Below are 27258 nucleotides of genomic sequence, written 5' to 3' on the forward strand. Positions count from 1 at the left end.
GGCTATTTTTGTTTTATCAGACCAGAGGACATTTCTCTAAAAAAGATGATCTTTGTCTCCATGTGCAGTTGCAAACCGGTCTGGCTTTTTTAATGGCGGTTTTGGAACAGTGGCTTCTTCCTTGCTGAGCGGCCTTTCAGGTTATGTTGATATAGGACTCCTTTTACTGTGGATATAGACACTTTAGTACCTGTTTCCTCCAGCATCTTCATGTTCTGGGATTGATTTACACTTTTCGCACCAAAGTACGTTCGTCTCTAGGAGACGGAACGCATCTCCTTCCTGAGCGGTATGACGGCTGTGGTCCCATGGTGTTTATACTTGCGTACTAATGTTTGAACAGATGAATGTGGTACCTTCAGGCGTTTGGAAATTGCTCCCAATGATGAACAAGACTTGTGGAGGTCTACCATTTTCTTTTTCTGAGGTCTTGGCTGATTTCTTTTGATTTTCCCATGATGTCAAGCAAAGAGGGACTGAGGTTGAAGGTGGGCCTTGAAATACGTCCACAGGTACACCTCCAATTGACTGAAATGTCAATTAGCCTATCAGAAGCTTCTAAAGCCATAACATAATTTTCTGTAATTTTCCAAGCTGTTTAAAAGGCACAGTCAACTTAGTGAATGTAACCTTCTGACCCACTGGAATTGTGATACAGTGAATTATAAGTGAAATAATCTGTCTGTAAACAATTGTTGGAAAAATTACTTGTGTCATGCACAAAGCAGATGTCCTAACCGACTTGCCAAAACTATAGTTTGTTCACAAGAAATGTGTGGAGTGGTTGAAAAATTAGTTTTAATGACTCTAACCTAAGTGTATGTAAACTTCCGACTTCAACCGAATGTAAAACAGATTAAACAACTGAAGAGCACAAGCGAATAAATCATCCAACTTTGTTTATTCTTAATAACAATATTAATAATTATTTTCTCCAGAGAAAGGCAAGGGAACTCAGACATTCCAGTGCAGCACATTGAAACCAACCAGCCACTCTTAATTACATTACAATCCACCAATAATTATCAATTGGCCCTTAATTAGTTCATCAGATAAATTACTCCTGCTGTAGAAAAACAAAAACTAATTGAAGGGGCTTGGGGTAAAGGGTGGTGAAGGCTCGCAATCAGAGCAAAGAGGTAAATCCAGTCTGCACTTCCACTTTACGATCAAGTAAGACATTGTGCTGTGATGTAAAAATGGCTTTCTGAACCACCACACTGAAGCAGGAACCTTGTGCAGCCTTCATTAGCTGATCAGAATCAAAACATGTGAAAACCAATTTACATTGTAGTGAATATGCGTTGTACCTAAGATACATCCGTCTAATCATGTTGTACATTCAGAGTGTCAAACTGCAGGTCTCTTCATCTGTTCAAAACGGACAGCTGAAAATAGGGGCAAGATGCAGTAACATGGTGCTTAGACCGTTTGTCCTTGGTGCAGGATAATGGAGAGAGAAGGGCCTGAGGGTTACAGCTGGCTGAGTCCAGGGCTATTTTGGGCAACAACAAAAAAATATAATTAAACCCACAATCAGTTCATTGCTTTATAACTAATTTCCTTTCATATTTTCCATCAATGAATTCCTTTTGGAAAAAGAGGATCGTGAGGTTTAAGAGAAACAAAACTGTCTTAGAAGACAACAGAAAAGTCAGAGGGAGAGAGGATAGAAAACCCAAACGAAAAGAACACCCCTTCAAGAAAATTAACAATCCCCTTAAAAGGTCTATAAACGCAACCTCCCCTAGCCTCTTTGCCTGCCCCCCCCACCCAAAAAGTCTCTCCATGCTCCTTTGTCGCCCTCTCAACTCAGTTCTGTGTCAAAGTTTAGCCTCTCTGCCTGCGTGCTCCAGTCTGTCTCCTTCCACCAGCCGACTCCTTGTTATCATCATCATCATCATCATCACTACTCTTCCACAAGCTCACAGTTTGAGCTCATTGGCAACCTTGGAAGCGATGTTCTTGAAGGCGATGGACGTGCCAGAAATGCGCTTAAAGCGAACCCCGTTGAGGGAGAGGCGGGGCAGCTTGCAAACCTCCATCTCCCACTGGACAAAGTCGTCACAGACAGGATTCCCAGACACGCACAGCAGCATGTAGCGCTCCCGCAGCTCATACTCGCAGCTGTTCGAGTCCAAAACCTTCCGGATCTCCTTCATCATCTCATTGGGCTCCATGGAGGAGGTGGTCTTCATGCTCCAGGTGAAGCGCAGCGAGCGGGGCTTGTGGTCCTTAGAGGTCAGGCTTGAAGTCGGGGTGCTGGGTACCGTAGAGGTGGAGGACAGGAAGTCCTTGTTCTCATCTCCTGCAGAGCCCAGAGTGACCTTCTCCAGCTTCTCAGCAGTGGTCAACATGGGTCTGAGTTGGCAAAGAAAGTAGGAAAGGATAGTAATATAATAAAAAGGCAAGGAGAGAAACAGAATGGGGAGACAGACAAAACAGGAATCTTACGGGCTGGTTAACAATGCATTCAATCACAGGGGAAGCCAAAGATACAGCATGAGCATGAAAAGCTTCACTAAGCTACAGAATACAGCTGTTATTAAAATATAAAATGCTTGCATTGTCAAAATTGAATGAGCTATATGATCAATCATGCTATTCTTATACCACCTTAATGAATGTAATGATTATTTGATTTAAAAAATATAATAATAAAAAAAATGTAATCACTGAATCAGATTGATCAAATTTTCACTATTGTATTCCTCACCTGCTGGCCTCATCTCGACCCTCTCCCTCATACGGGCTCCGCAAAAAAAATTGGCACAAGTTTAGTCTCCCAAAATTCCAATTAGGCTATTACCAGGTTAGAACAAACACTACCAACTCCCATGGCAACCCCTGGACCTTCCACTTCCAGATTCTATAGTATTTTTCTTAGAAACATACTGCACATATCCATAGATTTACTTCATGTGAGCGCCACGACATTTTGGGGGGGGGGGCTATGAGAGAATAACTAGGTAGCTCTACGAATTCAAATGTGTTTTTGGTCACCCCCCCACTGCAAAGTGGACTCACACAATCCATGGAAACTGTTGTTTTTTGTTTAGCATACAACTGGAATGAAAGGTCAGAGATCACATCTTTGTTGTTAATAAGTCCCATCACCACCATATAATAACCCTCTCCTCAAACTCCCACAGCAAGGCATCAGAAACAACAAAGGAACTGTCAGATGCATATGCGGGCATTCTGCAGACCTCTTCTCAGTTTCTCAAGGTGCCCAACATCCTTAAGTCTGCACCCACAACAATAAGACAAAAATACATGCACCCCTTGATGCACATTTTTGTTAACGTCAAAACTTTCAATCTTCACTTATTTTCTGATTGAATGGACATCTTTGTCGCTGAGAATATAATATTAGAGGCAAGAAATACACTTCTCTGATGACTCTTCAGTCAACTCATTCAAAATAGAAAAACGAAATCTAAAAAGACTAAGTATTAGCGGATAAGCCATGGTTAAAAAAAGATGAAAAAGAAACTGCTGAACGTTGCTGAAAATAAGGTTGTTAAGCACAAACTGCAGTGCAGCCTGGACCGTAGTCTGGTATCAGACCAGAGAAAGAAAGGCAGGAGATATCCCCCCCAAAAATATGACAGCGATGCTACATTGCCAACAAACACTTCACTGCCCCCCCTCTTCCACAAGGCTTGGGCAGTATACCACAGTCCGGGGTGTTTGGAAATAGCCACAGGAAGGTTTTTCAATACCATTGAAACTATTTATTTGAATTTTTTTAGATAAAATGTCTGTCCTGCAAATAGTTCAGGACTGAGACCAAGTCACTATTATTAGAGTCACAAGCAAGTCTCAAGGTCCAAGTCTCAAGTCGAGTCCCAGGTAGAACGGGTTGAGTCTCGAGTCAAGTCCAAGTCGTAAGTTCAGTGAAGTTTTTAAAAAATACACACAGGCAATAACTTGTCTATTAAGACTACAACACATTTTGATTATGTAATAATATATTTTAACAAAACATTTCAAATGCAAGCTTCATAAGTAAATTGTCAAAATGAAATGCTAGGGCGTGCCACCTAAGCGGTTTTTTTCAGGTTACCAAAATGTATTTTCGGGATAGAAAAACGCTTTAAGTGTAAACGTAAACTAAAATCAGATAACATTTTTGAAAAGATAAATAGACCTAAATATTTTTTTTATAATATAATCTTTGAGAACTAACGATCCCCAAAATAAAAGCTAGACAGTTGGGGAGAATTGAAAATTAGTAATATAGATTATTATCTTTGTGCAAAATAAAGGCATTAGCCATGGCAAAAGGTATAGAATTACAGGAAAATAGCTTTAAAACTGCTCCTTTTTCTCAGCTCCATGGGAGAAAATGTAGAATTGGAGGAAATGTCCTTAAAAAATAAAATAGCTCTACAACGCCAAGATGGGGCGGGCCATTAAAAATTCTGCCGCGCCGACGGTCAGACCGCGCCCCCTGCCACGCCCCGTCACCCCAAGCCCCTTTTTCATCCAGAAAAAAAATCCTGCTATGAATCCACTCCTTGTCATGCTTTGGCATATGACACGGAGTACAAGGAGTGGAATGTTGGCGAAACAGACTGGCCAGCACGGCCACAGACTGGCCAGCACGGCCACAGACTGGCCAGCACGGCCACAGACTGGGCAGCACAGAGTGTTTTCTATTGACTTGGCCAAGGACCCACAGGACGACATTTGACAACACTAACGGAGTCAAAAAGGAAACAGGGATGAGAGAAAGAAGGGAGGAGTATCATTCACTGAGGGATGAAGAGAGCCGAGCAGCAGACGAGGGTGAATCAGGCGATGGCGAGAGCAGGGCGCGTTAGTATAAATGGCAAATGGTTAAAAAATACGTATAAAAAAATTCATGAAAAGGGTCATGACACATAAAATGACAGCCTTAGAGGATAGATAGGACACAAGGCAATAGTTGACAGAATCAAGTGTGTGGTTATTTTTGCCTACCTTCTGGGGAATCTGAATGTGAGATTTCTACAACAAAGGGGAGGGGGAAGAAAAGAAAAAAAACAGTATGTACACAAACGTGCGCAAAACAAACCACAGCCAATCTGTTATACATGTCATGTGCATGTCAGTCAACTCAAATACATGAATACTCCCCCGGTGTCCCTCAGGAGGTGAGCTGCTTGGGCCAAACAGGTTGTCACTAAATGGCTGTTATTGTAGCCTGACATTACCATAGTATTCAGGATGTTCGGGGCAGAGCAGTTACATGAACAATGGACTCAGATTAGGATTGACATTAGCACTGGATAGGAAACATGCATGCCAATTAAGATGTTATATTTACTCAGTTTTAATTCCTGGTGTTGTACAATTTATCATTAAACAATTAAACTATAGCAGGATATTCCAAATTGTATTTGAAGGTATACTCACACAGTAACTTCCCTATCTGCTTCAACTATGTGCTAACTGACCATAGCCACAGAAATATGACCTGCTTCAAACCAACTTAACCTGAAAGAGGGGAGTACTTGTAGTCAAGCGCATTGCGTGCACAATAACTTTATGGCCAGACAAAAAATAAAATAAAAAACATAACAGGGACACACAAATGCTAATAACAAACAGTCCAAAGGTCACGCTGCACAAACATGAATACTTAACTGTAATTCACTAATGACAAGCCGTTCAACACCAGGATGTGATCAGCATATCATTGGATTCTACACTAATCATCTTCCCCATCACACATGTCAGATCCCCATTCCCTCATTCACTCACCTGCGCACAAATTTAGAAGTGAACTTTCTGAAGATACCAGTGCCGCCGGCTCTTCGGGCTTGGCTGTTCCCGTAGGAGAGGGAAGGAGATGATGGGGGACCATTATAAGTGGAAGTATGTTGGTCCCGTGCCGCCCTCTGCTGGCCGGCACTGAAAGTGCTTCGGCTGGTCACATTTCTGGGGAAGTTGGAACGGTCTGTCGCCGTGGAACTGCCGATGTTGTGGGCAGAAGGAGACGCCACCGGTACTCTCTGAGGGGCGGTGCTGTTTTGATAGTTTTGCGAATAGGAAGAGGAGAGACAATTATATATTTCATTATGATTATGCATATCAAAAGTTTCAACTGCTTTAGCCATTTCCCACAAAGAATTTATGATAAAAGCCTAACTGCGCTTCAGAGTAAACTAAAGTTAAGTGAATGAAATGCATACCATTTCTATACAAATGCCACAGTTGTAAGGAAGCCTGATTAAGCAGTTTGCAAAAGGCATATTTCTATTGGTCTACAACATGCACCCCAACTGTGGTGCCATCCACTCAGCAAAATTCACCATGACTGAAGTCAGTAAAATAAGATCTTACAGCCTTGTGACCCACCACGGACAGCAGGTATAAACCAGACTTAGAATTTGAGGCCAGTGAAGCCTTGTTGAATGTTAAATCATAGGCACACGGCATGAATCACACAATTAGCATGGCACATTAGGACCAGCCAACAGGACAACGATGGCTGCAGCATCACAACAAAGAGGGAAGTATGGAGAAGGGTCAGGGAGCTGTGATAGTGTTGATTTATGTCATGGACCTGATCATATTGGCAGAGGTTATAACACCCTCTCAATTGAGAAAATAGCTTCCACAGTATGAACCAATTGACATGTGAAGGACATCCCAGCATTATAGCTAGTTCATGAGGAAACGATCCCAAAAAAATAAATAATTGTGAACAATGTGCATGGCCCACGAGATGTCAAATTGTGTTTGGGGACACGGAGTTGCAGAACATATTAAAAGGGATTACATGACATGCACAGCAGTGCACACCAGTCAGGAGCTGAAAGGGTTCAGGCTCACTGCAGCCAAAAACATAATGGCACCGGATGGGCCAAGATAAAATTGTGATGGTGTGTGATGTGTCACTGAGGGTTTGCAGGTACACAGGAGCCACGGATTGGCAGGATCTTGCTTTCTAGTGGACGATTAGTGGTAGGACAAGGACAGTGGTGGTGGTGGGGAGAAAGAGATTTCACAAAGAGGCAGGGTGCTTGTGTTTCAGGGGGTGGGGGAAAGTGACAGAAAAGTGGGTTGCCTTTTCAACAGCAATATTGCTACCCTTTTAATCCCTACAGCTGATCTTTTAATACCAATTTGTTCCCGATGTTGGACACACAATGCTGAGAACTGCAACCAGGAACCATCTAACCCAAAGCCTTGAATATCCACTCTACTCTCCCTCCTGCAGAGTGGCTGTCCTTGTGTTCCCCTCCCTGTTGCCACTTGCCTGGGCCGGTGTGCATGGATGTCTGGGGGGCTGGGGTGAGCAGAGGTGGACAAGGACTTGTGATGTCGGGGGTGGGAGGAGGAGAGTACGGCAGCTGCCGAGGCTGTGGAAGCACGGTACCCTGGGTTGGTCAGGCTGAGGGAGAGAAATGAATAAACCCAATGCCGACCGTCCCCCGTGAGGGGTGGAAGAGAGCCACGGGGTAACAAGGTTAGAACTGGGGAGTAAGCAGGGACACTGAGGGTGGAAGAGAGCCACGGGGTAACAAGGTTAGAACTGGGGAGAAAGCAGGGACACTGAGGGCGGATGAAACCACACATTATCACAGACATCTCAAATAATGCCGATTTGTATTGGATGACTAAAACATAACAGCCTCAGTGTTTCCCCTAAGATTTGTTTTTCAGCCGCGGTTGTAGATGTAGTTTTAAAGCTAGTTTCCTGTAATTCAACACATTTTGCAATGACTTAGGCCGCATTCTAATGCTATCTGAGTGACTCAAACATAAAATCAATGGAGGCCCCCATGCCATGACATTTCTGGAATTCTCCCCGACTGTCTAGTTTTTATTTTGGTGGGTGTTACTTCTCAAACATGATCTTATTTAAAAATATATAGCTGCATTATCTTTTCTATACTGAACAACAATAAACTCAATATTCCACAGCTTTAAAGATTTGACTGAGTTATAGTTCATATAGGGAAATCAGTCAATTTAAATAAATTAATTAGGCACTAATCTATGGATTTCACATGACTGGGAATACACAGATATGCATTGGTCACAGATACTTAAAAAAATATATATATTAATAGGTAGGGGCGGGGATCCAAAAACCAGTCAGTATCTGGTGACCACCTCACGCAGAGCGACATCTCCTTCGCATAGAGTTGATCAGGCTGTTGATTGTGGCCTGTGGAATGTTGTCCCACTCCTCTTCAATGGCTGTGTGAAGTTGCTGGCTATTGGCGGGACCTGGAACATACTGTACACATTAATCCAGAGCAACCCAAACATGGGCAATGGGTGACATGTCTGCTGAGTATGCAGACCAACTGGGACATTGTCAGCTTCCAGGAATTGTGTACAGATCCTTGCAACATGGGGCAGTGCATTAGCATTCGGAACCGTGATGGCGGCGAATGAATGGCACGACAATGGGCCTCGGGATTGCGTAACGCATCTCTGTGCATTCAAATTGCCATCGAAAAAATTTCATTGTTTTCATTGTCCGTAGCTTATGCCTGCTCATAACATAACCAACCATGGGGAAATCTGTTCACAACGTTGACAAACAGCTCGCCCACACGATGCCATACACGTGGTCTGCGGTTACGAGGCTGGTTGGGCATACTGCCAAATTCTCTAAAATGACTTTGAGGTGGCTTATGGTAGAGAAAATTCAATTCTCTGGCAGCAGCTCTGGTGGACATTCCTGCCGTCAGCATGCCAATTGCATGCTCCCTCAAAACATGAGACATCTGTTGTTTGACAAAATTGCACATTTTAGAGTAGCCTTATTGTCCCCAGCACAAGGTGGACCTGTGTAATGATCATGCTGTTTAACCAGCTTCTTGATATGCCACACCTGTCAGGTGGATAGATTATCTTGGCAAAGGAGAAATGCTCACTAACAGGGATGTAAACATTTGTGCACCGAATGAGAAAAATAATCTATTTGAGCGTATGAAACATTTCTGCCATCTTTTATTTCAGCTCATGAAACATGCAACCAATACTTTATATGTTGCCTTTATATTTCTGTTCAGTACTTTCTGGTTTTAGTCGTTTTATGTTTAGACTGAAAACGTTTTACCCCCCCCCCTTTTTTTTTTTGCAAGGCGGCAACGATTTAGAAGCAGAGGCCTGCAGCTGCTAAATGAATATAGGGGAAACACTGAGCTTTCATTAGGGGAGTTTAATGACAGACTGCATTATTTCTGGGAAGCATCACACCCCAAAAAAATCGTGCAGCAAAGGAAGCGTTGGAAATGGAGGGAGAAACTGTCTGGACAGAACAAGTTTGGGGAAAGGAAAAACTGTTTAAAATTGCAACAAGAAAATGGTCAAATGGCTGTTGTGTCAGGAGAATGTGTACTAGTGACTTGTTCTACCAGTAGTGCTAGAGCTGACCACTGTCCGTTTGCCCTCTAATCATCTCTTTATAGCAAAGATGTCTGAGTCACTGCTGCTCCCCCTCTCTCCCCCACAGAACGTGTTCTTTAAACACTTCCCCTCTGCATTTCTCCCTTTTTGTGCCTGGAAGTAACCGGCATACAAGAGCAGCCAGCGTCACAAATCCCAGATTAAGGATTGGGATCTGATTATCAGGGTCAATGTGTTTAATACTGTTAAGTGTCTGAGGCTCCTGATTCTGCACCTAAACCTGTCTTTCTACTCTGCTGTACATTTCACAGTGAAGGATATGGTAATAAAATGGTAAAATATCAAATAATTGTCAGCGTTAGCAAACTAATCTTGCCATGATTGTGTGAGCTAGAGTTCAAAGATATTATTATTGTTTGAGTTGATTACGGATGCAGTGTATTACTGTGTGAGTGACTAAGCTGGCCTTGAGTACATTCTAAGTCCTTCATAAAATTTTGCAAGTGTCACTAATACATTCTAGAAAAATGTCAAATCTCTGCTCTCGTGTGAGGGACTACGTACACCGGGACTCCATCTTATGCTGGTGGGGAAGCTGCTAGCTGCTGTATTCAATTGATTGTCAGCTGACCACTGCTTGTAAACACTGCCATCTAGACACATGACTAGCTCCAAAAAGAGAGCTCCACAGCCATGTGAGCGTGTCTGTGTATGTCTGTGGCTGCAAGGGTGCTTGTGTGTACCTGTCCTTTCCATTCTGGACCCCAAGTGTGGCCCTCTCAGGGACTGGCGAGTTTCGACTGCGACTCGTACCAGTGGACAGGATGCTGTTCTGTATGACCCATTGAGATTATGTTAGGTACAGTATTGTACATGCCATCAATCCTAGAGTGGCAGGCATGCAGAACAATAAGTCTACTCACGGTGGAGGGGGTCGGGGTGCTCCTCTTACGATCTGCTGAAGCTAAAGGACTGGGAGGGACTTTAGTGAAGCTGCCAGTGCCAGAACCTTTCCTCCCATAATCCTCTGCTGTGTGCTTGTTGTCGCCCTGGGAACGCTTGGAAGCAGAAGAACCTGGGAAGAAGAACAAGAGCGAAAACAGAAAGAAAGGGTGGGACAGAGACGCAAAGAATGAGAATCAAATAAGACTATATATCAAAAACAGTTGAACATTTTCAGTACCCTCATCAACCCAAACAGCTTCCTACCTGCATCCGTTGCTCTACGGGGCTTCAGATTGGATGAGGTACTGCGCTGTACCTTGTGAGAAGGAGATTGGGCATTGCTGTTTGTGAGGTCACTTCCTGGGCGGGATTTCATTGACAGACTGATACATTCGTCCATCTGAGAGGGAACAGGGATGGTCATCAATATTACCATGGCAGGAGTAGGACACAGTTCGCTCCTACAGATGTGAGTGTATACACTTTGTACCTCCGTGTTCCTGTAATCCAGTAATAGATATGTGGCCATGACTTCATTGTATTTTTGGTTGACGAGCGAGTCCTGGATCTCCTCTGCAGAGTAGCCCATCTGCAACATGATATCTGGACAGAATGGAGCAAATGTCAACCTTACAACCACATCAAGGACAGAAGTACATTACACACACATGCATTGTAGACAAGGGCATATCAGAGACTACTTAGCACAAGTCTAACATACTAGAAAGCAACAGGTCAATAGTTCTCTAACAAACACAGACAGGCGCATCGTTATATGGACAAAACAGTTCTATCGTACAGGCATATCATTTAATAAAACGGAAGGCAGCAAACAAGGACCGAAATTAACAAAAAGTCTAGCATTTAGTTTGACTTAACATGTAGGCACATGCCAACACAGCAAAGGGCACGTTACGTAACAGAGACTAACACTCAATTCCATTTTTAAGTGCATGATCACGCGTGGTCACGCTGGAAATAGAATGCATATGAGTGAATGAGAGAAAACAGACGGGACGCAAGCGTCAAATTAGAAAGCAAGTCTTTTTTTCTAATGTCTACGTTGAGCAATGCTGGTAAAATGAGTGGGTCGTTTGTAGAAAAAGAATTAGAGGAATTGTTATGATCTTCCATATGCTAAGTAGACTAAAGATGTAGTTTAAAATGTACTGGGATGTAAGCTAAGGTTTGCCAGTCAAATAGGCTACATATATGTGAATCGACCATTCACTACTCTCACACGCTGTCTCTGTGTGTAATTTCAGCTTAAGACAGCATGTAAAATAAGACTGAAAAGATTCTGCACCTTCAGATAGAGGAGACCTCCCCCAATTAGTGTGACCTCTAAACCCCACCCCAGTAACCCATCTGCTGCAACCAGCTCATCCTCCAGACACCTGCCCCACCTCTCTTCCACCCCCCCGCTCGGTCGGGGTTCTGACCTGTCCTCTTGGGGTCCTTATAGTCTGGCTGGGGCTCGATGAAGGGCTTCAGCTCCTCCTCCTCATGGCCTACATTCATCCAGCGGTCCTTCATGATCTGCTGCTGGACACAAGCAGAGAGAAGAGGGAGGACAGATGTAGGGTTGATGGAAGACGGGAAACAAAGCACCAACAGTAGCGTTTTAGTCGTCTACACAGTGTATCCAGTGGAGGAAATAGCAGTGGCTAGATGAGGTACTATTAACCTCCAGGCTGCCCCTCTTGGTTGGGTTGAGAATGAGGAACTTCTTGAGCAGGTTCTCGCAGTCTGTGGACATGTAGAAGGGAATCCTATACTTCCCCCGCAAAACCCGTTCACGCAGCTCCTAAAGGGAAGACGAGCACAAAAGACCAGGATAAAGGTAGCTAGGTATTCAAGAACATTACTTGTTTTCCATGTATCCCTTCCTCTTTCACAGTTCCCTGCTCACCTTGAGGTTCTGCCCGTCAAAGGGCAGAGAGCCGCTGACCAGTGTGTAGAGGATGACCCCCAGGCTCCAGACGTCCACCTCGGGCCCGTCATACTTCTTCCCTTGGAACAGCTCCGGAGCGGCGTAGGGCGGGGAGCCACAAAAAGTGTCCAGCTTGTTCCCCATGGTGAACTCATTGCTGAAACCAAAGTCTGCGATCTTGATGTTCATGTCAGCATCTAGGAGTAGGTTCTCTGCCTGCAGAAAGAGTGTGTTAATTATTGATACAAGTTTCTGTAACATTCTTTTAAAACCGTATCCAACATCATACCTCATAATGTAATGATCTTGATCTGTCACTTTGAATTGGATCCATAAATCTCTCTCTCCATCTGCACACAAAAAAACACCTGCCACATTTGTCTATCCTCACCTTTAGGTCTCTGTGTACAATGCACTTCTGGTGGCAGTACTGTACCGCTGAAACTATCTGTAGCAAGAGAAGGAGCAACAGCTAGGATGACAATTCCCTTTTAAACAGTATTGTCAATAACATTGTCAAAACGGTGTCAAAAACAGAAAAGAAACCAGCAGACTAAAGGGTCTCACCTGTCTAAATTTGGCTCTGGCCTCTTTCTCCTTCATTCTCCCGTGAGCAACAAGGTAATCAAACACCTCACCTGAGGGGGTATAGGGGGGGTGAGACAGAACGTAGGGGAGTGTTGAAGGAACAAAAAAGCAGTGGCGACACAAAAGAGGATGAAAGGACAAGTGTGGAACAGAGTGCATGTGAATAGAGTGAGACAGAACTGGGCCTTAGCATTGATGTTATTACAGAAGCTGAGAACAGAATTTCAGGTTGAGTGGTGTGTTGAAAGGAGTGTCTTGTGCCTTTACTCACCTCCACTGGCATACTCCATGATCAAGTACAGTGTCTTCTCCGTCTCAATAACTTCAAATAACTTCACTACAGAGGAAAAATTAAAAAGATGAGAAGGAAAAGAGCGGAAAGTTCAATCCAATCAAGACAACACCAAGGCTGGGCGATATGGTCAAAACATATCATGGTACTTGTTAAAAAAAATGTACAGTATTTTATGTTTTATGGAGAGAGAGGAGAGCGATGACTCAAGTAGCGAAGAAAACTATAAAAATGGAAGTTACACACAACATATCACATTTAACAAACATTCAAATAACATTATAGAAGGTAAAGTAAAAACCCAAACCGGTCCGTGCATCAATACTGTTAAAATACGGTACACCGCCCAGCCCTGGACAACACCCATCACAACATAGCTGTCAATTTCTTAGTATATGTTCAATATTCTCAGAAAGGCATCTGCACAAGAATAAGCAGGCAGAACACAAACATGTTTCTGTCATTTGGTTGGGGATTGATGAGAATCTTAAAAAGGAGGGCAGCACAAAGCTCACCGATATTTGGATGATTCAGCAACTTCATGATCCTCACTTCACGAAACAGCTATGGACAGGAGAACAAATAGACAAGACATTAACAGAGGATCAATCAGTTTATATCAAACAAAGTCAGTTTATTCTATATACATTTTTACTCGTATACTCCAAAACTATATCTATGCGCAAATCACTGTGTGGGAGTCTTCATGCATATACTGTATTTCTGAGGACAGTACTGGCACCACACCCAAACCATCACTACAGGAAGTACTTGGGTCTAATTTCCTGTAATTACCGCCATATCCTGCCCTAAGCCCTTCGGAAGGAACTGCCATCTTCATTGATTTCAGTGTTATTTTTTCTATTTCAGAAATAAAAACACACTATCCGAACACAAATCAAAACAGCCGCATGGCATTACACAGAGCATCTGCATGCACTCACCTTTTGGAGACTGGAAGAGTTAAGCTGCGTTTTGTCAATGATTTTCACAGCCACCTTTAGGAGAAAAAAAACAATGACGTTAGACATGAGTAGAACCGCAAACTTAGGATAAACCACCCATCAGTGGAAAGAGTTGGATGAAGACTTTCCCCCACTCTACTACGCTCTGTTATGTTTCTCCATGTGCTGCCCCACTCCCAGTAACCACATCACATGGCACGTTATTAGCATATTAAAGAACTGGCAGTTACATGTTCATAATCCACTGATCCACACTCAAGAGATCAGAATGTTAGGGATATGGGTCAAGTGAAGTAGGATCCTGCACTGCCAACATTGGGTACACAATGATAAAACCACATCCAACAGAGGATCAAAACATCACAGTCAGTAAATCCAATGCTTGGACTTGTTTTGATCTCATGGTTTATCCTCACCTCTTTCCCTGTGAGGACATGCCGAGCCAGTTTGACCTTGGCAAAGTTGCCCTTGCCAATGGTCTTTAGCAGCCGGTAGTTGCCAATGTGTGGCTGCTCGTCTGCCGTCGTGGGGACAGAATTCCGGCACCGTGGCATATTGGGACGCCCGCCTGCCTTGGACTCAGAGGGAGACTGAAAGAGGGGAACAAAGCATTCTTAGGCATACGCAACACCTCACTCACAAACACTGAATTGTACCCCATTTGCACATTCCCTCCCTTTCCCTCTCCCTCCCCCTCTGTATGACTGACGTGTGTGATAAGATTGTCACTTTGTGAGCATACGTAAGAGGACAGAAAAGCTATTGTTGACATGGCACAGTTCTATGTTGTGTGTGGTTTGTGCCACATGAGCATGGAAACTAAGGTCCAAGTCTGGGCCCGAGGCGTCCCTACTATTCTGCAATCTTACAATTAGAAAATAGGACAGATTCTTCTAAAGACCACAGGATTATTAATAAATTGACAAACAGCATTGTTGTGAAATAGAAGTCCAGTTCTGCTCCTCTCTAGTGGTCATATTCCAAGAGAAAACAAAAAGCAGGGGCTATGAGACAAATACAGTACGTCACATTTCCCAACAAGTCATGCTCTTACCTCCCTGTAAGAAAGAAAACAGCACTCCACATAAAAGTAAATGGAAAACAAATGCACCAATATCCACTTAGTAACTGTTATATTATGTAACACCTGTGTGTCTCTCTCTGTGTCGAGTCCCTCCCCAGCCAGTTTTCATAGAGGGATAAAGCAGAAGCTTGTTGAAAGTCTGCCGGTAGAACCAGCAGAGCCTAACGAGCCAGAAGACAGCTGTCACCTAAATGCTCCCTCCCTCCCACACACACACACACACACACACACACACACACACACACAAAAAAAGCAGACTCTGGCATAAACACATGAGGAAGTGCCTCATCACCTCAATGGCTACATACAGAGCAGAACAGGGTAAACCAGACTACCATACAACAACTGGCAGTGTGGTGACCTCGTTTTCATTTTGTATTTGTCTTGGCACTGGCAGACATGGTTTAGCCATCCCTCTACAGTGGGCTTGTTGTGTGAGGGACAGGGACCGAGTGTCTACTGTACAATGTTTATGTCAAAGAGGTGTCTTGCACCCAGCTGATCTGTGAAGGAGCTCTGCAGTTACTGAGAGAGTGTCAGCAATGCAGTCTGCAGTCCTCACAAACACAGCTTTGACCTTCAGCACAGTAGCCAGCACTTCAATCACACTCGCCGAGGTTGGCACACACTGGGACACAGATAGAAGCACATTCAAAAACAGGCACATTGACAAAGATCAAACAAACATGCATAAATAAAAACACGTGTTCACAAATGCAACATATCATACAGACAAAACCGACAAGACCGAACAGAGACATACCGTCAGTCATGGGAAGCTCAGCTCCAGGGCTGACTGACAGCGAGAGACAGGCTGAGGAGAGAGCAGCCAGGAGGAGCCTGAGAGACTGGAGGGTCTCATCACATATACATTATAGCCCCATGTCTCGCTGTTCAGATCATGATCAGCCTCAGGTAGAGAGAGGGGCATGACAAGAACCACAAACACTTGAAGATGACACATTTGAAATTCATGCCTCTACAGAGCCGGTAGTATTAGAGCAAAACCTCACTGATCAGTGGGCTACCATTCTGTCAAAAGACTCATTCAGCGATATGCACAAAACATCTACACATGCAAATGTAGTTGACCTTTTATTTTTATGCTTGAATTGGGACTTGTGGACTTGATCAAGTGCTAACAGTAGCATAAGTACTAACCAGAGAGCTGGGTCGTTCCACCTCAAAAAGCACAAGAAAGTATTGACACCCACCATCTCTGTTCTCAAATAGTTTCTATAGAAACCCATAAGATTAGCATTCCTGCAACATTATTTTGTTGAAATATAATTTAATCTAAGAAATTAGCGTAATTGATTGCACCCCAATCAGCTATTTTAATTTATAGGATTCTTATAATATTAAATAAATATAGTACCCAACATCCAATTTGGACCAAACTTTTCTTCTAACAATGAGTTAGACATGAGGAATCCAAATAAATGTCCAAAAGCCACCCACAGACCCCCATGCCAATCCCACCCCAACAATGAGTTTATAGTGTCAGTTGTCTGTTTGATAAGTAGTATAGAGCTTTGTTTCTTCATCCTATGTAATGTATTCTCAGTGAATTGTGATTTTTTTCTGTTCAGAGAAAGTCATTGAAGTTGTTGGATTTACATCCCATTGTACATCCTGATATTACTAAGTTCTCACCACTAGATGGTGCTGTTCCTGCTATTAGTTCAGAATTTTAAGAATCTCCCACCTTCATTGTTAAAGGGATAGTTCACCCAAATGACTTTTTTTATTCTGTAAGCCATCTATGGACCAGAAGGGTATCCTACGGAACAGTTTTGAGGAGTTAACTAGATAACTTTGGTCAACTGAGCTCCACTTGGGATATCCGGTCATTCGAAAGTTGCTCACCTTTTAGCCCGGTAAATTTCTATGGCAACGAATTCTTCAGAACTAACCTGCTCCAGGGCAGGCTAACTCACAGTTAACTCCACTTACCCTAAATTAAATTAGAGCCACAAGTTGAGGACCAATTAAATCAGATTCCCTCCCTCTTGCAAATACTGAGTCATCATCCTCTTCATTTGAGGAAGACTGATTAAATATTTTATTGATGAATTTTGTTGTGTGTTAAAAAAAATGACATTACACATTTAGTAATGACAGAATGCATTTTAAACTTCACGCACAGCAACACTTTTGTATGATTTAAATAAATCACCAAAGTCAGCATTAACAACAAGTAATAAAATAAACACCGCACTTTTAAAAGCCTATTTCACACCATAGCCAGCTGAATTAGCAAGTTAACTTCTCTTTTATTTTTGATTTCGGCACAAATGAAAACGTGGCATTGGCTCACCCATGGATGAATGTTTCAGCATTGTCTCAATGACTAGCCACGTAGGACATGCAGTTACAAGCCTGCTAGAGTTGGCGGCAGGCGGACGAGCAATATCCAGTCGTAGTACAGATGAAGCCTGAGCTAGAATGTGAAGCTAACTAAAGCTGGTTAGCTTTAGAAAACCCAGAGTAGATCTGGCTTGATTCGTAGGATATCCCTCTGGCAGGGATTCCATTACAAAAATGCGGTGCCGGACATTTGACCAGCAGGCCTTTTACATTTACCGGACGCATATGCATTGGGTGCATAACCTGATCAGTGATTCCACCCACAGTGCTCAGAATGACAGAAATCACATTTAGATTATGGTAATTAATCTTTAAAAAAACATGCAATGGCGTGTGTCCTTACCGAATTCTAAAGGGTAATTTAAAGATGTTATAATAACTGTCCACATTCAGTTTCTCAGCCAACAGGACGAGTACCAAACAGCAAAATCACTAGCCTAACTTCATCTACTATCCCCCATAGTAGAAAAGTTTACCTATTCTATCGGTCAGCTTGACGTTCTGAGCGAGATATAAAGTCACCCATTCCAAACAGACTCTGGGACAGCTGTGGAACGATAGATCCCAAATTAATTCAACCAGTTGGCCTAGGCTTCATCCAAAAAACAAACCACAACGTTTAGCTTAAAAAGTTAACATTTCTTCACATTAAAAACACAGCATGGAACACAAGGCAGTAAACTACGCACAAATGTTCATTCCATAATGCAATTAATGGGAAAACACTTGTCAAAAGCACACCGCACATGCGAGTGGTTTCATGAGACAGATGAAAATATCCATTAGAAATTGAGAAAGAGAGGAGATCTAAAGATGCACCAATTAACATTGGTTGCTAATATGATTAGGACTGTGCTTTTGGCTACTGGACAATGAAAGAATGTTGATTTGAAAACCAATAGAATGAATGAAATCGACTACTGGTTTCAATGGCATATAGAAGACTATAAAAAAAATAATTGTCTGCACGTTTGGTTGGATTTTGGCTAAGCTACTTTGAAGCAAGTTAAGACATGCCTCAATATGTAGTAAAACGATAAAGTTTCAATCAGTTAAGTACACGTTTAACAAAATGCATACTGGCTTCAGTGTGAGACACACTGAAGCCTGCCTACTTACCTAGGCAATTGAATTGCAAATGGGAAGCATACTTTAAAAGGTTGATAAAATAAATGTAAAAAATGCTAATCTTAATCTTGGCAATCGAAACTGTTTAACATGCAATTGCATTTAGAATTGTTGCACAATGACTGGGCTTATAAAAGCACGGTTCACTCCAGCTGCAATGAACGAGCTGTGTGATGAGCTGTAACAGCAGTTCGGGTGCTACGTCGACGACTTGTTCCGGACAAAAGCCGGCTACTACCGGCTAATGGAAACCCTGCCCTCTGGAATGACAGCAACCAATGCTTTGGTTTTGTTTACTGTTTCAAATGCTAACTTTTTAACATGCATGTCAAATATCCAATGCAAGTCAAACAGTGGCTAGGTAAACAAAACCAAAACATGGGCTGCTGTCATTCCTGGTTACAAGGTAAGAAACCAATATATAAATTGTGAAAAATATCCCTTTAACAATGGGCGGGGTTCTTAAAAATAATCACCATCTAGTGGACAGAACCTGGTAATATCAGGATGGGACATAAACCTAACTTCAATGAAAAAAAAAACTATTAGATAAGATGAAGAAACAATACTTGCCAAACATAGATAACTGTTACTATATACTCATTTTTGGGGTGGGATTGGCATGGGGTGTGAGGGGTCTGTGGATGGCTTTTGACCAGTTATTTGGATTCCTCATGTCTTACTCATTGTTTGAAAAAAAGTTTGTTCCAAATGGAATGTTAGGTACGCTACTATAATTATTGGATATTATATGAATCCTATAAATTAAAATGGCCAATTTGGGTGCAACCAATTAGCTTAATTTCTCAGATCAAATTATATTTCAACAAAACAATGCTTTCAGAATGCTTATCTTATGTTTCTAACTACAGGAAAAAAAAAGAGAACAATCTGAGATGGTGGGTGTCATGGCTTGCTGAAATGAATGACCCAGCTACCATTCAGCTTTAGGAACCTTGTCAGTTCCTCAATGAAGAGACACTTCAGCCATGCTCTATGACACTGGTGTGGACAAAGTTGAGATTCACCCTGATCAGTCAGGCTACAATTCTGTCAAAAGAATCATCCACAAATTGAAAAAAAACATCCACATATGCAAAAACGTTGACCTTCTACTCTACATGAATACTTGCAGTGGGACTTGTGTACTCTATGGTTGACAGTAGCATTAGCACTGACCAGCCCGCTACCATTCAGTAGCATTAGCACTGACCAGCCCGCTACCATTCAGTAGCATTAGCACTGACCAGCCCGCTACCATTCAGTAGCATTAGCACTGACCAGCCCGCTACCATTCAGTAGCATTAGCACTGACCAGCCCGCTACCATTCAGTAGCATTAGCACTGACCAGCCCGCTACCATTCAGTAGCATTAGGAACATTGTCACTTCCTCTATAAAGAAAGACTTCAGCCATGCTCTGATGAAAATGTACACAGAGTTCAGAGTTAAAAATGTCAAATCACATTTTATTGGTCACATACACATATTTAGCAGATGTAGTGAAATGCTTGTGTTCCTAGCTCCAACAGTGCAGTAGTATCTAAAAACGATTCACAACAATACAGGTCTGTGTCCCCCTTGTTACAGATTTCAAAGCATAAAGGGGTGTTGAGTTGATGGCTTGGATAGATGACCAAGAACAGGGACACAGGGGGCCATGAGGTCTCAGGCTAAAATAGGACACAGACACATGCAGCACGCACAGACAGGCTCTTCAGAGAGCCAGACAGACCTGTTCGTCCCAATGCTGAAGACATGTTTGGTTAATTTGAGGAAATATTGCAATTACACCCCCCAAAAGAAGAAAAAAAAAAGAGTCTGAAATGGCCGACAAAGACAAGGTCAGGCTCCTAGTGCAGATGAGACATGTCTGGGTTTGTCTGATGGCGGGAGCAGTAGCCCTGGTGAGAAAAGGCAGGGGAGGGAGCAGCCCGATGGACAAGAGCTGACATGCTCAGACAGCTGTGCCAGAGAATTGAAAGGAAAAGGGGATGAAATGAGAGAGGGAAAGAGATAAGAGAAAAAAATAAACAGGGAAGGTCAAGGATTCCCCATGACTAAAGAGAAAACAACAGGAAGTATAACTTGGTGTTGAGTTTTAAGGAGAGGTTGGTTGTAGTTGCGCAACAAATGATCAAATCAGTGTAGTAGTCTCTGTACCACACCCTTTATAAAACCACCCAAAACCTTTACCGTGTGTCAAATCACCTAATGCACTTCCTTCTCCCTCTTACTCACACACAAACAAGATGAATGTGCTCAGTAACTAGTACTGTAGTAACTCCTACCAGAATTTAACCTGAAAACCTTGACAGGATGGACACAAGTGTGTGCTCTGGTCCCTCCACACATCAAATCAAAGTTTGTTGGTCGTGTACACATATGTTACAGCGTGCGTGTTACTAGCTCGTAACAGTGCAGTAAAATGTAAAACAAGTACACAAATAATAAAGAATCAAACTCGAAACAAGTACATCAGAATTAATCCAACACTATCAGTAATCCAAATGCAATCTGTGTGAAATCACAGACCCATGAACTGGCTCTACCCATCTCCCTTGGCAACCAATCTCCATAGCCCAGCTTAACCCATCATTAACCCATGTATTGCCTTAGCCTTGCAGTCACTTTACATATAGAGTTGACTGTACAATTCAATCACTAAGACCGCACTCAACAAGCTGTATAAGGTCATAAGCAAACAAGAGAATGCTCACTCAGAAGCGGTGCTCCTATTGGCCGGGGACTTTAATGCAGGAAAACTTAAATCCGTTTTAACTAATTCTACCAGCATGCCACATGTGCAACCGGAGGGGGGAAAAAAAAGAATATATATATATATATATATATATATATATATATATATATATATATATATATATATATATATATATATATATATATATATATATATATATATATATATATATATATATATAAAAATAAAACTCTACCACCTTTACTCCACACAGAGACAATTACAAAGCTCTCCCTCCATTCGGCTTCATCAATAAGTGCGGCAAAGACGTCGTCCCCACAGTGACGGTATGTACATATCCCAACCAGAAGCCATGGATTACAGGCAACATCTGCACTGAGCTAAAGGCTAGAGCTGCTGCTTTCAAGGAATGGGACAGTAATCCGGACGCTTACAGGAAATCCCGCCCTGCACTCCGACGAACCATCAAACAGGCAAAGCGTCAATACAGGATTAAGCTTGAATCCTACTACACCGGTTCTGATGCGCCGGATGTACCAGAGCTTGCAAACTATTACGGATTACAAAGGAAAAACTTTTTACGCTGCTGCTACTCACTGTTTATTATCTATGTCTATGCAGTTACCTTTAACCCTACCTACATGTACATATTACCTCGACTAACTTGTACACCTGCACATTGACTCACTACCACCTGTATATAGCCCCGTTATTATTTTATTGTGTTACTTTTCTTATTACTTTAGTTTATTAGCAAATATTTTCTTACTTAAAAAAAAAATCTGCATTGTTGCCTAAGAGCTTGTAAGTAAGCACTTCACGGTAAGGTGAATACCTGTTGTATTCGGCACATGACAAATAAAATGTGATCCTCTAAAACTTGGCCTGTTGCCACAACTGCACTCATGTTCTTTTACACTTTATTACGTTCAACAATTGAGAACATAAAATGAGTTGGAGAAATGTGCAAGTTTGCTATGAGAGGTTGATGAAATACTTTAGTGTTCCTAAGATCAGATGGAATAGCGCTTCTCTGACAAAGTACTTGTGCTGTGGTATTGTTTCCATGGCAACCTACTGCCTAAAGTACCCAAATAATGTTGACTCATCCTATACTCGTATGTGTCCAAATCATAAAATTGGAGGAGAAAAAAAAAAACACTTCAAAAACCAAACCTCAAACAGACCGTTTAAAAAATACTTGCTTTCCTCAGCGGATGATGTCATCCTCCTGAGGAGGATGAGCTGGCCAATCAACAGCATACTCGCATTAATATTTATTATGACCAGTATACGCCCACACCATCCTGTTGTTGGGGTACACACATACTATTCAAACACAGAAAAGCTGTTTAACATACTTGGCCTAATTACCATTTTTTGGAAGGAAAACTATTTAGCTCATATTGTAATTAATTATAGGTCATATTTCCACACAAAAAAAATCTGTAAACACTGGACAGTTACTTTAAACCTATCCCTTTCTCTGCCTCCCCAACCTTCTCATATACACAGAAACACACTCACTTCAGCCTGGCTGTCCCCTCAAGTCTCTCACTCTAGTCAAAATACTCAGAGCAAAGCATTCAATTCAGACTGAGCAATGCACAGTGAAACAAGCACACAAACACACTCTTGGAGCATCAGGAACCCTAGTTCTTTAACACATTTCACAGCAACTATCCGGTGTATGCGACAATACAAATGTAGGCCTAAACAAGTGAACATTTCATAATAAGCCGAATAGATAATTAGAAAGTGGGTGTCCACGCTGTATCCTGGTTTAAACTCTGAATTGTTTTAGCAAATGTTATGCTACCCTTCAAAAGGAAAACTATTTCTTGCCTGCTCCAAGAAAGAAGAAGAGAGGGTAAACAAAGTAAGACTGGCAGGGAGAGGGAGAAGAACTGGTAAATAAAGGAGGTGTGTGAGCCAGCTTGTCATTTATCTGGGTATTAATATCACACCATGGCTATTTCCAGTCAGGGTAGAGGCAGCAAGAACCACAAATAGACACCAACTGAGCTCTCCCTCCAGTCACCTCATCCTCTCCATACTCTACACTTCTGTCAGAAGCATTTAACTCAAAAACATGACAGTAAAAACATCCTGAAATCAAAACACATGGCATAGTGGAACTATGGGGGAGAGAAATGTGAATTTTATACCCACTGGGGCCCTGGTTTTGTAAATTCTAGGACAATACATTAAAAGGGATACATTTGGGATTTTGGCAATGAAGCCCTTTAATCTACATCCCCAGAGTCAAATTAACTTGTGGATACCATTTGTATGTCTCTGCGTGCAGTTTTAAAGAATGATGCTAACTAGCATTAGTGCAATTACTGGTAACTGCTAGCATGCTAGTAGATAACAGACTTCCAGGCATTGCGCTAATGCTAGTTAGCGTTGGCTCACAAAACTACCTCTAACTTCCTTTATACTGGATGCAGAGACATAACAGTTGTATCCATAAGCTCATCTGACTGTGGGGAAGTAGATAAAGGGCAAAATCCCAAAAGTATCCTTTTAACAAGGAATCCTAAATGTAAATATACTTAGCTACTTAACTAAAACCTGTCAACTTTTTCCTCAGAAAACAGCACAAGCTACAAAGCTGAGAAATAAAAGAAATACTGATGAATCCTTTCAGACAAGAAACCGAATCTACATTTCAAACAAAGCAGGAACAGTGTTGACAAGCTTTTAAAAATCAGCCCACCACCCTCATCCAACACCATCCCACCCCCTCCTATGTGAGCTATTAATACCTACAAGTATATGAGAGTGGGTTAGAACATGACAAAGACCAGAGAGAAACCAAGATCACTAGGGGAATGGCTGGTAAAAACAAAGACACTGTTACATAAACCAGATAGGCCTATTGAATAGAATTTGTAAAAGCCTACAACCAAATGGAGAACTATTCTCTTCAGCTTTCATTGATGATCAATCATGAACATGATATGACATATCCAGAACGAGAGAAACACAAGGAAACGTGTGCATACAAATAATGCTAATACGGACAAAATGAAGAAAAGGAGCACTCCCCTCGGCCTCCACACAACTCCTACACACCCAGCTCAACTGGAAATGCTGGTTTGAACTACCCGAGAAACTGGGGTAGGAAGAACATAGAGTCGCCAGCTGGGCCCAGTTCAACAGCAGTCTGTAGTCAAACAAGCTGGGCAGGGCATGGCAAAACCTCACCAACTCCTTGCTTCAGACAAATTCATTGGCTAACAAAACCTTGGAATTAGTAGCCTGTGCAAGTTAGGGAATTTTCACCACAATGACCATTTTGGGATGCGTCAGCATCTCTGCTACCCATGTATAAGTATCAGCAATTTGTGATTTGTACAGACAATTGTCAGAATTTCATTAATGACTAAAACACTAATCTCACTAGAGAACCAGTCTTCACTGCAAGCAAATGTGTTCAGGACTGAGTGGCTCCTCAAATGCGCTGAAGTCCAGTGTCCTTTACTTACACCTGATGTGAGTTATTCCTACTAAAGTATATTTAGAATGCCGTCAGACAATTTGTATGATGAAATGCCCATCATACAAGTGGCAATAGCTAGTTGGGCCTACAACTTTGCGTACTGACAGTGGATGATCTGTTGAAGACAATCAGTCAAACAATGTGGGGAATAGAGCATTAAGATTTGAGATAACATCTATTAAAATGTTTGAGATTACATCAGCTTAGTTCCTGTTGACAAAACGACAAGATTTGAAGAAGACATGGAAAAGTGAGTTTGAAAAGCATTGGCATTTCCTGAGATGTGTTATCCAATTCCATAAAACTTACAGCAACTAAAATGTGTCTATGGTTACAATTTGTCCTAGCCCTCCAAGTTACATGCCTAAAAGTTAGAGGGCTCTGATCAGAGTTAGCTATCTAGTTATAAAAAGCCTTAGATTCTACTGCATGGCCTATCCACATGACTACAATGTGTAATTAGCTACCTATAAATATAACGTCAGATAGCTGGGGCCTAGGAAAAATAAATGTTTTTGTGGTTTAGGTTGGCTATAGTTTGGATGCCAACCGCTGTTAAACCCCATCGAAGAAGAATAAGTTGGCTATAGTATTTCTGGCTAAGGTTGGATAAATTGGCTATTTGGACCTCTGAACTGGCCTACCGCCATTACATTAGCTGCCATCTAGCTTCTGCAGTTGGCTTACCTGGTTTGAAGAATGTTCAATTGTTAATAATGCCGTCCTGGTTACTGTCCGGGTTGACATCTTACATTTCCGGGGGGGTAACAACTTTACAGAATCTCAAAACTCGATGTTCATCTGTCCTCTGTTTGTTTTTGGGGGCTATCTTGTTTATTTAACTAACGTTAGCTAGCTAACTTATCAAAACGTTTCTCATAAGTACCCTTGTCTAGCGGCTAGCTAGCTACGTGTCGAATGCGTAAACTAGCTAGCTAGTTAGCAAGCTAAAGTTCTAGCTAGCTAACTAGCTAGCTAACCTACTAGCTGAAGTAGTTAATCGTCAGTAAAAAAAAATTGTTACCTATCAATAATATGTAAGTAGAGTTAAAAGCAAAGTTCTCGATTCACACGTATCTGAATAAAGTAACGTTAACCCTGCATTCACAAGCTAGCTACAGTACCTAGCTAAGTTAACGTTACATTGGTGCGCCTATTCCACTCTCTGGATGTACAAAAGTGCTTCGCCAATAACACTGAGCTGTGCAGTGGGTACGATGAGCTGTCAAGTTATAGGGCTCTGTTAGTTAACGTTAAAGCGTTACCCAAAGCGAGGTCTGTTCCTACAAGTACGTTATACGGTAAAATCTAGTCCGGGGATTAGAAAACTTCTTCGGCCACGCCGATAGTATAGCAACCCGAACGTCCTCTTTGGATGAAGGAAAGTCAAACGCTAGTTACATAGCATGAACTATAATAAAGAGTCAAACCTCAGCTGTAATGAGAATGAAAACAACATAATAGTTGACAATGCAGCTTGCTGATGTTAGCTAGCGTAGGCTAGTTTCTCTTCACTGCACAGGTAAGAATCTGCGAGTTTAAAGAGCAAAACAACCAGCGCAACGTCCTGTATTTTTCCTGACCAGTTAGCAACTAACGTTAGCTTTCTAGCTCTTCCGTCCGTCTTTAGCATTGCTAATAAAATGTGAAATAGGTTGAAGCTAGCTATCTACACTAACATGTTTCAAGATGAAAATAGCTAGATACAGCGACAAGTAATCAAGTTGATTCAGAGTTTGTCCCCCACGCTCTAGTTGAGTATGATTGCTGCTGGGTCGCCGAATCTCGGGCGGACAAGAATTGGAGCTTAGCCCAGGTTTCGACGGCGTCTGCGCTGATTATTTTACAGCCGGCCACCTAAAAACAAACAATCCTGCGTTAATAAATCAAATACTATAGCTAGCCTACACATTTCCGCAAGATCAGATAGGTGTAAGCAATATGGTGGCGCCCACCAGATGACTAGGTGGAGTTTCTTTTTTACACACATCCGATGATTCTTTCAGCTCTACTATAAGGTCTGGATGTAACGTTAGAGATGCCTGGTTTGACTTCATGTCGGACTAGCCACAAGTTTTATGTTCATCTATTTCTACACTAGAAGTAGTGGGTTCATCTCAATAGTCTTAAGTGAAACCCTTTCCTCGTTTCCTCAGTCATTTCTTCTGTCACCGCCTTTACTACTTGTATAAAAAAATACATTGTCTTACACATTTTTCCACCATTATTTTCGCATCAGTGCGGATGAAGAAAATGAGAGGAGAAAAATAAACGAACAAGAAAACATTAGCCTGGGTACCAGTCTGTTTATGCTAACATTCTACCCTTTACTCCATGTGTTATATGCCAAACTAGTCCAATATG

The 27258-nt window shown here is 42.0% G+C and overlaps 1 protein-coding gene across 12 annotated transcripts; it reads right to left on the bottom strand.

The window, feature by feature from the left end:
- Window positions 1-882: 882 nt before the first annotated feature.
- Window positions 883-26917, bottom strand: LOC106563488 (serine/threonine-protein kinase MARK2). 12 transcript variants are annotated; one of them, XM_014129123.3, is made up of 20 exons: window positions 26850-26917; window positions 25582-26751; window positions 14500-14673; window positions 14063-14116; window positions 13634-13682; window positions 13098-13163; window positions 12806-12876; window positions 12630-12686; window positions 12218-12454; window positions 11993-12112; window positions 11712-11850; window positions 10796-10908; window positions 10570-10705; window positions 10284-10435; window positions 10104-10192; window positions 7253-7387; window positions 5752-6015; window positions 4969-4995; window positions 2717-2752; window positions 883-2361 (listed from the first exon to the last, which is right to left on the bottom strand). In XM_014129123.3, exons 2-20 carry the CDS (start codon window positions 25639-25641, stop codon window positions 1926-1928), a joined length of 2415 nt encoding a protein of 804 aa, XP_013984598.1. In that variant the 5' UTR covers window positions 25642-26751; window positions 26850-26917; the 3' UTR covers window positions 883-1925. The 12 variants fall into 12 exon arrangements, with proteins under 12 accessions (XP_013984598.1, XP_013984605.1, XP_013984601.1 ...); XM_014129130.3 differs by adding an exon at window positions 15231-15369 and having other exon boundaries at window positions 25582-26915; XM_014129126.3 differs by having other exon boundaries at window positions 11748-11850; window positions 25582-26912.
- Window positions 26918-27258: the final 341 nt, after the last annotated feature.

Source organism: Salmo salar, chromosome 11 (assembly GCF_965601325.2).
Source record: "Salmo salar chromosome 11, fSalSal1, whole genome shotgun sequence".
Lineage (NCBI taxonomy): Eukaryota > Metazoa > Chordata > Actinopteri > Salmoniformes > Salmonidae > Salmo > Salmo salar.